The sequence below is a fragment of the Rattus norvegicus genome, chromosome 17 (genome assembly GCF_021556685.1).
Source record: "Rattus norvegicus strain SHRSP/BbbUtx chromosome 17, alternate assembly SHRSP_T2T, whole genome shotgun sequence".
NCBI classification, from domain to species: domain Eukaryota; kingdom Metazoa; phylum Chordata; class Mammalia; order Rodentia; family Muridae; genus Rattus; species Rattus norvegicus.
Window position 1 is genome coordinate 11,801,230 of NC_141550.1, and position 13,744 is coordinate 11,814,973.

At 46.0% G+C, this 13,744-nt stretch overlaps 1 protein-coding gene across 3 annotated transcripts; it reads left to right on the top strand.

Moving 5' to 3' along the window:
- Positions 1-8,060: 8,060 nt before the first annotated feature.
- LOC147999999 (spermatogenesis-associated protein 31-like) lies at positions 8,061-13,311 on the top strand. 3 transcript variants are annotated; one of them, XR_015641475.1, is made up of 4 exons: positions 8,065-8,389; positions 8,965-9,016; positions 9,310-9,600; positions 9,843-13,311. XR_015641475.1 is itself a non-coding variant. In XM_087591817.1 (3 exons), exons 1-3 carry the CDS (start codon positions 8,210-8,212, stop codon positions 9,318-9,320), a joined length of 243 nt encoding a protein of 80 aa, XP_087447943.1. In that variant the 5' UTR covers positions 8,061-8,209; the 3' UTR covers positions 9,321-13,311. The 3 variants fall into 3 exon arrangements, 2 of the variants coding, with proteins under 2 accessions (XP_087447943.1, XP_087447942.1); XM_087591817.1 differs by having other exon boundaries at positions 8,061-8,389; positions 9,310-13,311; XM_087591816.1 differs by having other exon boundaries at positions 8,127-8,389; positions 9,537-13,311.
- The last annotated feature ends 433 nt before the right edge of the window (positions 13,312-13,744 follow it).

Below are 13,744 nucleotides of genomic sequence, written 5' to 3' on the forward strand. Positions count from 1 at the left end.
CAGCAGAATGCAGGGTTCTTATTGTGTATCCAGTTTGCTAATCTATGTCTTTTTATTGGGGATTTGAGTCCATTGATGTTGAGAAATATTAAGGAATAGTGATTGTTGCTTCCTATTATATTCGTATTTGGATGTGAGATTATGTTTGTGTGCTTTTCTTCTCTTTGTTTTGTTGCCAAGACGATTAGTTTCTTGCTTTTTCTAGGGTGTAGCTTGCCTCCTTATGTTGGGCTTTACCATATACTGTCTTTTGTAGGGCTGGATTTGTAGAAAGATATTGCATAAATTTGGTTTTGTCATGGAATATCTTGGTTTCTCCATCTATGTTAATTGAGAGTTTTGCTGGATACAGTAAGCTGGGCTGGCATATGTGTTCTCTTAGGGACTGTATGACATCTGTCCAGGATCTTCTGCCTTTCATAGTCTCTGGTGAGAAGTTTGGTGTGATTCTGATAGGTCTGCCTTCATATGTTACTTGACCTTTTTCCCTTACTGCTTTAAATATTCTTTCTTTGTTTTGTGCATTTGGTGTTTTGAATGTAGTGTGACAGGAGGAGTTTCTTTTCTGGTTCAATCTATTTAGAATTCTGTAGGCTCCTTGTATGTTTATGGGCATCTCTTTCTTTAGGTTAGGGAAGCTTTCTTCTATGATTTTGTTGAAGATATTTACTGGTCCTTTGAGGTGGGAGTCTTCACTCTCTTCTATACCTATAACCCTTAGGTTTGATCTTTTCATTGAGTCTTGGATTTCCTCTATGTTTTGGACCAGTTGCTTTTTCTGTTTTACATTATCTTTGACACTTGTGTCGATGATTTCTATGGAATCTTCTCCTTCTGAGATTCTCTCTTCTATCTCTTGTATTCTGTTGGTGCTGCTTGTATCTACGGCTCCTTGTCTCTTCCTTTGGTTTTCTATATCCAGGGTTGTCTCCCTTTGTGCTTTCTTTATTGCTTCTATTTCCATTTTTAATTCCTTCACTTGTTTGATTGTGTTTTCCTGAAATTCTTTCAGGGATTTTTGTGATTCCTCTCTATAGGCTTCTACTTGTTTTTTTATGTTTTCCTGCGTTTGTCCAAGGGTGTTCTTTATGCCTTTCTTGAAGTCCTCCATCATCATGATCAAATGTGATTTAAAATCAAGATCTTGCTTTTCTGGTGTGTTTGGATATTCTGTGTTTGATTTGGTGGGAGAATTGGGCTCTGATGATGCCATGTAGTCTTTTGGTTTCTGTTGCTCAGGTTCCTGCGCTTGCCCCTTGCCATCAGGTTGTCTCTGGTGTTACCTTGTTCTGCTATTTCTGACAGTGGTAGACCATCCTATAAGCCTGTTTGTCAGTAGTGCTGTGGAACAGTCTTCCTGTTTTCTTTCAGCCAGTTATGGGAACAGAGTGTTCTGCTTTCAGGCCTTTAGTCTTTCCTGTCTCTTGGTCTTCAGCTGTTCCTGTAGGAGTGTGTCCAGAGTCCACCAGGCAGGTCGCTTAGAGCAGAAAAATTGGTCTTACCTCTGGTCCTTTGGCCTAAGTTGCTCCTGGGGGGCTGCTTTTGAGCTCCCCATGAGGGCGGCAACCAGGAGGGCCTGTGCCGCCTTTTCCCGGGACCCTATGCACCGGGGTCCCAGATGGCGTTAAGTGTTTTCCTCTCGAGTCAGAAATGGGGGCAGAGTGAGGTCTCTTCTGGCTGCCCAGGTGTATCTGCCTCTCTGAAGGTTTAGCTCTCACTCCCACGGGATTTGGGTGCAGGGAGCTTTTGACCAGGTCCCTTCAGGTCCGGGCGGTGTCTGGACCGCAGTGGACCTGCTGCTTGAGTTCCCCCACATTAAATCTTTTTATATTGATATAAAATTTAAGATTAATTTGTTACAAAATAATAAATGTATGTTTAACTCTTAGATGGGCAAATGTCTATAGAACTCATTTAAATATGCAAGGTGTAGTCCCAGCTTTTTTAACAGCTGTTATTCCAAACTGTTTAGGATGATTAAATAGTGCAAGTGAATGTCCAGACGCTTAAGCTCATAGTCGTGTTAGATATTAGTCTAGGTTATCACAGGAATATGCAGCCTGCATTGAACAGAGAATAGGGAGCTGGAGACAGGCGATATTTGCTTGGTCACATATCCTCTGAGTAGATGACCTTCAGAAACCTCAGAGACTCATGGAACATGGCATTGAAACACAATTTATGAATTTAAGATCATTTTGACACTGAGAAATGTCAACTCTCAACAGTACCCCATTGCACTTCAAAGCAGAGGATGAGCATCAATAGCCTCCATATAGAGTCGCTTCAACTGTGGCAGGCCAGCCACTGGGCAAAGAAAAGGCCCATGCTCCACCTACAGACAAATCTGTCTACAGAGGAGAAGAGGGCTCAGGGAAGTCAACTGCCAACCTCTGCCAATACAGGGTGAGTAAGTCCTTCATAATTCCTGCTTCACAAGATGTCTATCAAATATTATGGGCCAGAAGACTGAAGATAGATGCTCCAACGTTACAGAGACTACTGGGGACTATCCAGGCTGTCAGCTGTCTCTTCCATTTCTATAATTTTTGGAAGCTGCGTCCCAATGCCCCCTGCATGCTCAGGTAATATTTATTCCTTCTCAAGTCTCTGATAGGGTTGAAGACTGAACAATAATACTCCTAATATAAACTTAAGTTATTTAGGATTTGAGAAGATGTTCTAGGTATAAGAAGATAGTTTATAGGATGGTAATACAAACTAGGATAGTAATTGAATTAAATATAAAACTTTAAACATGCCAAAACAGGAAGATATTAGAATATTTTTGAAGTTGCCAAATACTATGGACTAAACATTATGAATGTAAATCTTATGTAACAGTTTCCATAATTGTCTCTTCATTGTTGTAAGTGTGTTCAATTTATATTTGATGGAAAAAGAGCCTCTTCTTGGACTAAAAAAGAGAATTGTAAAGAGAATTTCTTGTATATTGTTTGGATGCATCACCCTGTCAATTAAAAGCCTATGGCCTAGAGCTTAGGCAGAAAAGGGGAGAAGGGACATCTGGAGGCAGAAAGAATTCTGCGATAGTGCAGGTGTAGGAAGAGGCACCCAGGAAAATGTGAGGAGACAGATAAATGTTACCTGAGCACAGATAACCAGCCATGTGGCTGAATGTAGGTTAATATAATTGAGTTATCTAAGTTATGATCTGCTCATAGAAGAGCCTAAGTATATGGTCAAAGGTAAGATAACAAGTGTGTCTGTAAAGGACACAAACAGTCCTACTATCAACTATTTACCTAAAACTATAACAAATGTAATTCTGCATATAAATTATAGACATATAGTTTTCATAACTTTTTTTCACCTGGGCTGATGGTGGTCCCTCCAAGAGCAAAAGACCAACCAAAAAATATCTCACCTTCTTACACATAAAAGCTCTCTTTTAAGTACTGGTGGGAATTATCTAAGAGAGATCCAACATGTACAGCTTATTTCTGATGTCCGCGACCACTCTCCGCCATCCCCTAGAGGTAGAGAGTAAGTTTCTGTTGCTGAAAATAACATGGCTCAGAGAGCCCTGAGCTGGAACTGACCTGAATGCCCTCTACATGTGATGGCTAGTTTTGTCACCTTGACAGTCTAGACAAGTGGTTCTCAACCTGTGGCCTGTGACTCTTCCGGTTTTTGAATGATTCTTTCGATGAGGTTGACTAACACCATCAGAAAATACAGATATTTATATTATGATTCATAACAGTAGCAAAATTATAGTTATAAAGTAGTACCAAAATTAATTTTTTGGTTGGGGGTGGGTCACCACAACACGAAGAACTGTATTAACGGGTCACAGCATTATGAAGGTTGAGAACCACTGGCCTAGAGTCACACACAAGGTAGTGTCTGTTGAAGGGCTACCTAGGTCAATTGGCCTATGGGACCACTGTCTGAATTCCTAATCAAGTGAGAAGATGTAGACCGTTGTGGGTGGCACCATTCCCTGCACACGTTGTCCTGATCTCCAAAGGACAGGGGAGAGCAAGGTCGAGCAAGCTGGCAGCATGGGTGCAGCCATTTCTCTCTGTTCTTGACTAGGAATGTGGTGTAATTAGCTGCTTGAAAATCAGGCCTTTACTCCCTTACAATGATGGTCTTTAATCAAGAAGTGTAATACAAAATAAACTCCATGGTTCCTAAATTGATTCTGCTAGGTATTTTATCACAGCTACAGAAATGACACTAGAAATGCCCCAAACAAGAACAATCACATGGTTATGCCAGTGGACCCAGAGATGTCAATGTGACCGTGACCTTGCTGGGATGTTTTGTTTGTTTGATTTTTGAGGAATGTGGAAGACTGTGGGGTAGGAAAGTGACTGCATGCTGTAAAGATGGCTTAACGGGCAGTCCTATACAGGCTTGGAAGGACTGAGAACAGTGTGGACTGTGAAGGCGCAGCTCCACAGGAAGACAACATTAGCAACCCGTGTACAGGAAGTCTAATCCAGCAACATGGCTGCTCTCTCTGGCAAGGGATCGCATCCAAAGGCCTTCTAGGTCTATGGGATCCAGCTGGAATGACACACTTTTAATGCTTCTGGATGGAATATAGGCACACACTTAGTGCACACATTTAATCCCAAACAATGAAGGTAAAGTGAGTTTGTAGAAGGAAGCAGTCATGTTGGAAAGCAGCATCTAATTTGAGAAAAGACAAAGTGACGATGTCACATGGAATGTTGAGACCTAAGTGAAATGTTAAAACCTAGGTAACACTTACCTGGCTAGCCTTTCATGATAAAAACAAAAAACTTTCTCATGTGTTTCTGTTATTACTAGGAAATTTTCTAATGGCAAGATCGATTACATATTCTGTTCTGTTCAGTGCCCTTGGAAACAACCATGATACAAGTCAGTAGAACTATTTTGTATAGTTACACACGATAAGCTTGGACATGAACCAACCACCCACCAGCACTTCCTGCACCTGTGTATAAGCTTTCATGGTATAAGCTGCCCCTGGGATGGACATCAACATAAGAGAAACACCTGCACCAACATAAGAGGCAATTTGATATGAGACTTCCATTTTGAGTAGTGGTCAAGTAAAGTTTAAGTTCCCAAGACCTCCCTGCGAACTCACATTCTACTTGGCAGGAAGACACATGTATGTGGGTAATTGAATCTTGGTTGGCAAGTTAAGACACGAATGCTAGACAAGTCCCATCCTGGTAGACAACTTAGGACATGAATACTAGACAAGGCAAGTCCCCTGCCACTGTTGAATTCCCCAGGCAACGGGAACAGGATAAATGTACAAAAGAGAAATGTTCCTAAGGAAATCCCCTATCCCTAAATCCTGATTGGTGGGATAACTTGACACATGTGTTTGTAGATTTGAGGCTTATAAAAGGGATCATGGTCCAGCTTCTGAATTAGACAATGACCCTGATGGACAAGTCCTGGGGCTTATGCTTAATAAACTATCCCTGTCTGACTGAGATTGGTGTCCGTGTAGTTCCGTGACAATTACTAGACCCCAACAGAAAAGAGTTTGAGTCTGAACAGTTGAGTTGAATCAGCCAGCCAGAGTTCAGAGAGATCGTAAAAAAGTAAGCTTATCCAGCAGTAAGCCTCTGAAAGATCAGTTATATCTGGTGAACAAAAGTTAATTTTACAAACCAGGCTAGAGACAATTCGTGTCATAGTATCGGGAGAAAGGTTGCTTTCTATACTCGGCTGAGGCTAAATTGAAGGGTTTTGGACTAGAGCTTTCATAGAGTTTAATAATGACTTTGTTTTGTGGTTCTCAGTGATAATCATTAGCAGGTATTCAGTGAAAAAAAAGCAAGTGGGGCAAAAAGAAATATAAAATGTATACTTTGAGGAAGAAAAGAGCACAGGAAGTTTGATGTTGTAGCCTTGATGCCTAAAAGGATAAAGAGAAATGGATGAAAGGGAGTTGTGCCCTCAGGATGAGACCTTTTACCCAAACTAATTCTGCAACTTATGAAAAGAGCTAAAGAATTCTCTGTTCCCGGGGCTCAAAAAGACTGACCACCAGCCAGAGAGCATGCAGAAGCTGGACCTAGGCTCCCTACACATTTGTAACAGATGTGGGGTGTGGTCTTCATGTGGGTCCACTAACAATTGACACAGGGGCTGTCACAGATTCTATTGCCTACAGTTGGATCCCTTTCCCCTAGGTGGACCATCTAATTGGACCTCAGTGGGCGAGCATGTGTCTAGTCCTTCTGGAACTAGATGTCCTGAGGTGGGATGGTACCCAGGGAGGGCCTCCTCTTCTCTGAGGAGCATGAAAGGGATTAATGGAGAAAGAGGGATTTGTGAGGGCATGACTGGGAAGATAAGAGAAAGGGGGGCTGTGATCAGAATGCACAGTGAACAAACAAAATATTGAGGGGGAAAGACCGAATTACCTGATTTCAAAGAGCATCAGGAAACCAAAGTTTATACAAGTGAGATTCAAGGACAGTCCTGGTTCTATCCAAAGCAGGCAGAAGAACATGGCCTCATTGGCCGTGTAATTCTTGCTTTAAAACCATGAAGGATACATGAGTAACAGGGCTGTGGAATCACCCTCTGAGGTTAAAGGTGTAGGGACAACCCCACATGGAGGCACCAAGAAGCCATTGCAGGAAGCTATGAGGCTTATGCCTGGTTTGTGTTGAGGATCCTGAGAGTTGAAGGCCAGAGTTAAGGAATACTTGCCCCTGGAGGGCTGTACGCAGGGTATGGAATCAACACAAGGGGGATAATTGCATTGCAGTAAAAAAGCTGGAAGGCGTGGGAGAGCTGAAGAGCCTTGTGCCGTCACACATGGACATGCAGTTTGGCATCTGCTAGATTGGCTTCGGTCCCACCTTGATCTCGTATTTCCTCACTGTGCCCTCTTTCTTTGCTTTCAGAATGGAAACACGTACTCTGCACCACTGTATGTCGAAACACGTAACTGTGCTTTTATAAGGGTTGCAGTGAAGAGATTGTCTTGAGTCTCAGAAGAGACTTTGAACTTTGAACAATAGTCAGACTGTGAAAGTCTATGGAGACTTTTAAGTTTGACTAAGTATAAGTGGGTTAGCCTAATGCTGCCTGTATTCTAACCCTAATTTGAGCCCCCTATACTTGCTGTCACAAGAGATGGCATCTGCAGGAAAGACCTAAGATGCTGAGTGACCCTACCCCCACACTACTTCTGATGGGGATATAAAGGTGCTAACAGTTTAGGTTTCACAGGCCTGGGCTCCAAGAACGAACAGAAGGGAAGAGGAGTGGAGAACTCAGAGGGAGGAGCCGCCATGAGTGAGGTGAGCTATGTGAATGTGGCCCTGAGGGCTGGTCAATTGGAGTTAAGAGCAGCCCAGATGAAATATAGTAAATAGTAATAATATCGATAGGAAAGTAGATTCAAACAGCATGGAGGGCAGACCTCATCTACCCAGCTCTTATGTTAATGCTTATTATAAATATAAACATTGTGTATTTCTCCCGGGAATTCACATACCAAAGGAGGGGTAGAAACAAAGGCCAGGATTTAAATAATTTCCACAACATGAGGGCATTTTATGATAGAGCTGTAAGCCTATGGAGGGACAAAGGGGAATGTGGGGGTTTGAATGAACTCCCAAAGGCTCATCTGTCTGAATGTTTACTTCCCAGTTGGTGGAACAGTTTGGGAAGGATTAGGAGGTGTGTCACTGGGGGTGTTTTTGTGGTTTCAAAAGCCCACAGAATGTGGACAAGCCCTTCCCTTGGAATGAGGGGGTGGGGACAGAAGGTGAGCAGGCCTCTCTCGGTGGATAGAGAGAAACAGAAAGTGGGCAAGACTGTCTTTGACAGGGTATGCAGGTGGAAACAGAGCTATGAAAAGCTGTGGAGGACAGAAGACTTGTGGAGGCTGATAGATGGAGGACAAGGAAGAGAGATGGAGAATAGGGAGATTGGTGGTCCCCTCTTCCCATTACCCCTCCCCCAATCTCAGGGGCCCTTTGTGACAGGGACCCAGGAGCTCTGTGATGTAGGCCTGGGAGCAGCTGCTAACACCCAGAGCGAACCATCAGAGATCAGTTGCCTGAGGGCAACAGTGTGATTCAGTCAGAGAACCTTCTCTCCCTGATGCAGCCTGAAGGAATGACAAATTAAAACATTCGCTCAGGCATCCAGAACAAGGCCACGCACTACCTTCACGGAGTGCCAGGCACTTGTAGGGCACGACGGTGCCATGGAACTACCTTCACTTCCGTTTCCTCCAACCGAATGGACCAGCCTCACCTTCACGACGTGGGCAATGGACATGATCCTGGCCTTCGCCTGTGGACTGGGCCTCTTCCACCTGTGGATACATTTCTTCCCACTCACCTCACCCTCACCTGCAGAGGGCGCCTCCACCACCACCAAAAGGGTAAGACTGCCTTCCATCCACACCAACACAGCCTTCTCTATTAGGGCAACACTTTCCAAATCCAATAGGGAGGTGGCGGACAGGGCATCTCAGCAGACGGGAACCACATCCGCATGAGAACTCACGGGTAGGACGGGGAGAGAGGGCTGCGTGATATCTGCTCTCAGACCTCCTAGAGCAGAAAGAAGCACTATGTCTCAGTGGTCACGGAACTGTGGACCTGGGATGGATAGGCTCCACTAAAAAACGTTCTGAACACTGGTTCCACTGTCCCCCTCCTCACATTAATGCTCACACAACATTGTCTTGGTCAGCTGAGCTCATGTGAAGGGGGTGATGCACTCCTGGACATAGGATCAGGACTTGAGTCACATCTGGCCTCAGGAAATGACAAGGCAGTTCGGAGCTGAGCTTCAGCTTACTGAGGTGAAAGAACACTGACCAATGACATCCGTGGTGGGTCTCACGGAGACCGTCCACACTTGGGATTTTCAAGGGAAAAGAATACAGACTTACCCCTCATCACAGGGGTGTGAATGGGGCTGCAGGTGGTGTCTGTTATCTCTGTCTATTAGGTGGTGAAGAGGGACCACAACAAGGCCAGGAAGAAAATCAGGACCTTGAAAGGTAGGCTCCTTCCTTCCCCTGGACAGGTGACTTCATCTACCCTGTTCCCAAGGGATGACACCAAATGAGTTGCAGACCATGCGGCTGTGGCTGCATGGAAGGAATCAGAAGTGAAGACATTGCCGAGGTGCTGTGCTCAGAATAAAGCCAGGGACGACCATGGTTGGCTGCGGTCAGGAGGGTGGTGTGGGTAGGACCAGAAACATGCTGCATGCGTCTGCAGGCAAATGGGTTACTTCACTTCTAAAGACACTTTCCTCTTCCACTACACTGGACCTCCCTCCTCTCCACAGGGACATCATGAAGTCCATGGAGCTCGGCGGAAATGGAAGCCTCCGGTCTATGGTCAGGTCCTATCCCACATGTGCCCAGCACTTAGTGCTTTGGGGCCTGTGGCCTCATTCAGCGAAGCTTGAGCTCCTGTTTAGTTGATCATTTCCACAGAAGGGACATGGCATTCAGGCTCCCGTAGGCTCTCTGTTCCCTCCTTTACCCACAATCACCCCATCTGTATTTCTAGCTTACAGAGGCTACAGCAGGAAGAGAGGGAAGGATGACAGGGGCCTGCTTTCGCTCCTGCAGAGGTGAGAAGTCTCCAGTGCTTCCTGGCTCCTCACGCCCATGCCTGTGAGGAGATCACTCGGGACAAAGGGCAAGGGCTGACCATGGGACCAGGGGCCCTCTGGGAAGGTGGGGTGCGTGCACAGCGCTACTGTTTAATTCGAGTGTGGAGCTGTGGCTGCAGGTGGCCTTTCCTGCTCAGCTTGTCCACCTCCTGCTGCCGAATGAATGCTCCAAGCTGCAACTTATGTCCTGTCTCCTGCAGCCTGCTTACTGACACCATCAGCTTTTGCCAGCTCTTAAGAAGAGATGCCTCGGCTCAAGAATCCAGACCAGAAGCTGCCGAAGACCACCAGCCACCTAGGCATTCCACAGAGCAGTCTATGGCCAACTTGCCTCTAGTGGCCTCCTTCCCTCTAGTCAAGGAACACTTGCTGCACAAAGATTCAACTTTGTCACCTACCCTGCTAAATTCCCTTACTTGTAAGGAATCACAAACACTTACATGTGATTCTACCCCACCAGTGACGACAATGCCAAAAATGCATCCTTTACCACGACCATGTGGACCAAACTCCCCATCCTGTCCTCAAAATCCAGTGTTCTGCTCTCCATCCAAGACAGACCAAAGCATGACTCCTCCTCCTTCTCCTCCTCCTTTTCCTCTGCTCTCTCTTCCTCCTCCTCCTCCTCTTTCCCTTCCTCCCTCTCTTCCTCCTCCTCCTCTTTCCCTTCCTCCCTCTCTTCCTCTTCCTCCTCCTCTTCTTCCTCCTCTTCCTCCTCCTCTTCCTCTTCCTCCTCCACCTCCTCCTACTCTCTCTCTTCCTCTTTCTCTTCCTTCTCCTCCTCCTCCTCCCCCTCTTCCTCTTCCTCCTCCTCCTCGATGTGAGTGGAAAACACAACTAGTGACCTCACGAAGCACATCTCCTCCAGCTTTGCCTTGTCCCATGGCAAGCCCCCCAGGCCTTGAGCACTCAAACATGTCTCCTTCAAGCTCTTCCTGGTACAAGGCGGCTGCCAGGACCTGGTGTCATTCTAAGTGGTCACAGGATGAGACCCTCCAAGAGGATCTCCATTTCAGCTTCCAAGAGGCCTCATTGTGGACAGACCCTGGATACAGGCAGCTAGAGGCTGGAGAACCCCTGTTCATCAAGCCTGATGTGCAGAAGATACTGGAGCTGCAGATTAGCAAGAGGGTAGAACTGAAGCTGTGGAAAGAGCAAGGAAGAGAGAGCTTTGACCACGCCTTGAGCTGTGTGGGTGATATGCTGCAGTCCTGGAGCAGCGAGCAGGCCATCACCTGCAAGTCAGAGCAGCTCTCAGGTCTCCATCAGCTCTTTTCCCCCAGGGTCTTATGGAACAAGTCTCAGAAGGACTACAGGCAGCTTTACTGGGGCCTCCCGTTTCTTCACAGTGAGTCCCTTAGCATTGCCTAGTTTTGTTTTGTTTTTGTTTTTTCCTTTTCTTTTTTTGTTTTAAGGAAAAAACCAAGTTCACTGCACTGGAATGTCTCAAAAATGATTCTGGTGACTGGACAGATGGCCCAGTCAGTAAAATTCTTGTCACACAAGCACAAGGACCCAAATTCTAATTCCTAGGGTGTGGGGGAACACTCCTCCGTACCTAGATGGACAGGCAGACAGCTGGATTCCTGTGTCTTGCTAACTTGCTATGCGAGCTGATTCAGAGAGCAACACAGAAGAATTCCTGGCAACACTTCTCCCCTTTGACTTAAGTTGCTTTTCTATTGCTGTGATAAGATACCATGACTATGAAGACTTCCGGAGAAACTGTTTCTTGGGGACCTATGGTTTCAGAGGATGAATCCATGAGTAGCATGGTGGGGAGCATGGCAGTAAAAGGAGAGATAAGGTGTTGAAGTGGTAGACAAGGAACATCCTTAACCACAATTGTGAGGGAGAGAGGGTGGGGGAGCTGGTTCCTCTGTCCCCTCCTAACACTCATGTTCAGACATTTTCTTAGTCAGCTGAGCTCATGTGAAGGGGGTGATGCACTCCAGGACGTGAGATCAGGACTTGAGTCACTTCTGGCCTCAGGAAACAACATGGCAGTTAAGAGCTAAGCTTCTAGTTACTGAGGAGAGAGAACACTGACCCACTACACCCATGGTGGATCTCACAGGGGCCATGCACACTTGAGGTTTTCAAGGGAGAAAGAATACAGACTTACCCCCCATCATCAGGGAGTGAATGGGGCTGCAGGGGTTGTCTCTGTCAGACGGTAAAATGGACCACAGCAAGTCAAGGAAAAAAAAGGATGGTAAATGGCAGGCTCCATTGGCAAGGAGGCCATAAACTCCATTTAAGGACCATGCCTGATTTCAAACCAAACGTCAACTCTCCCAGGAACGGATTATAACCGCACACCCTAAATCATCAGTCCCTGGAAATGGCATTAAAACATCAGCTCCAGGAATAGAATATAAACCCCAGTTAAAGGCTATAAAGTCCATCCAAAGAGCTGCTGGGAGACAAGCACAAGGATGGGCCAATACCTCTCGGTGGCCCTCTGTGCTGGGAAGCTTCCTACAGTTTGGGCATCTCACCCTATGGTTAAATATTCACGGCATGGCATCCACTGACCACCGGGCACAAGCCAACCCCAATGAAGCCAATGTCTATCTCAATCAAGCTCTTCCTGGTACAAGGCAGCTGCCAGGACGTGGTGTCACTCAAACTCATCACATGGTGAGACCCTGCAAGAGGATCTCCATTTTAGCTTCCAAGAGGCCTCGTTCTGGACAGACCCTGGATACAGGCAGCGAGAGGCTGGAGAACCCTCGTTCATCAAGCCTGATGTGCAGAAGACACTGGAGCTGCAGATTAACAAGAGGTAGAACTGAAGCTGTGGAAAGAGAAAGGAACAGAGAGCTTCGACCACGCCTTGAGCTGTGTGGGTGATATGCTGCAGTCCTGGAGCAGCGAGAAGGCCATGACTTGAAGTCAGAGCAACTACGGACTATGAATATCTTTCATCTAACTGACAACAATGAGGGCTTTAGGGGCCCCAGGCATGGCAGACACCTTTCACAGAAGAGACTTGCCCAAGCCTACAAGTCAGATACTCATGAAAGCAATTCCTCAAATCTTGCAGAAAGACATTTGGGGACAGGTAAAAGGCTTTTTAACAAACTTTATGTCAAGTAAATATAAAGTGCAGGAGAACTCCCTGCAAAAACTCAAGGCCTCATCAGCCACTTCCCTAAGTCAAGGCTCAGTCATGAGCAGGGTTTTTCTGCCTCACAGGTAGCTGAGGCTCAAGACTTCACGATCTAGGTCAGGCCTATTCTACAGAAGAAAGTGGGGGTTGGCCATGCCAGGACAGCCTCAAAGAAAAGTTTGCACAAAGAACCACCTCAGGGTCCATGAGAAGGCATGTTTGCCTCCATAGGACTGCCATTGTAGAAAGACAGAAAACACAAGGAAACAATTCCAAGGTACACAGCCAACCTTCCACAGACAAATGGATGGACTACAACAGCCAGGCCCAGCTGTTCAGAGAGTCTGTGACCAGAGCTCATGCCTGTCAGCACACATTACAGCCACCATATGTCCCAGGCACCCCTGTCCACTGTCCCCGGCACTGTCTCTGCAGAAGTGTGCTGTCTAGAAAAGCAAAAGCTTTTTCTACATCTACTCAGATAGGAAATTTCCCCATGAAATATTAGTTTTTTCAAATATAAAAACAAAAAAATAAAATGAAACAAAACCATGGTGTCTGAGTTCTAATTGACTCCGTTTCCCAAGGTAGGCATTACTTCCTCATATACATGTTCACTCTGGAGGTTGTGTCTGCAGGGCTTGACCACAGGGAACATCTCCATCTTCTTCTGGAGAAGACAGCTCTCCACAGGGTCGGTTCAGTGACATTTGAATGACTTCATGCATTAATTGAGCCTATGGAGGGAGGTAGAAAATAAAATGTTCGGGGCCCAGGCAGGGGGTCATGCAGCAGGAGGATGACCTGAAAGGTTCCGTGCATGTAGGTTCAGCCCCTGTGCTTCCAGTACAGACTATGGACTCTCAGGGACCCGTCCGCTGGCGCTCCACCGCAAGCTGGAGGAGCCCTTTATCTTTCCAGTGTCTGGATGCCAACCCAGAAAGCAGTCCCAGAAGATTGTCTAACAGCACATCTGATCATCCGCAT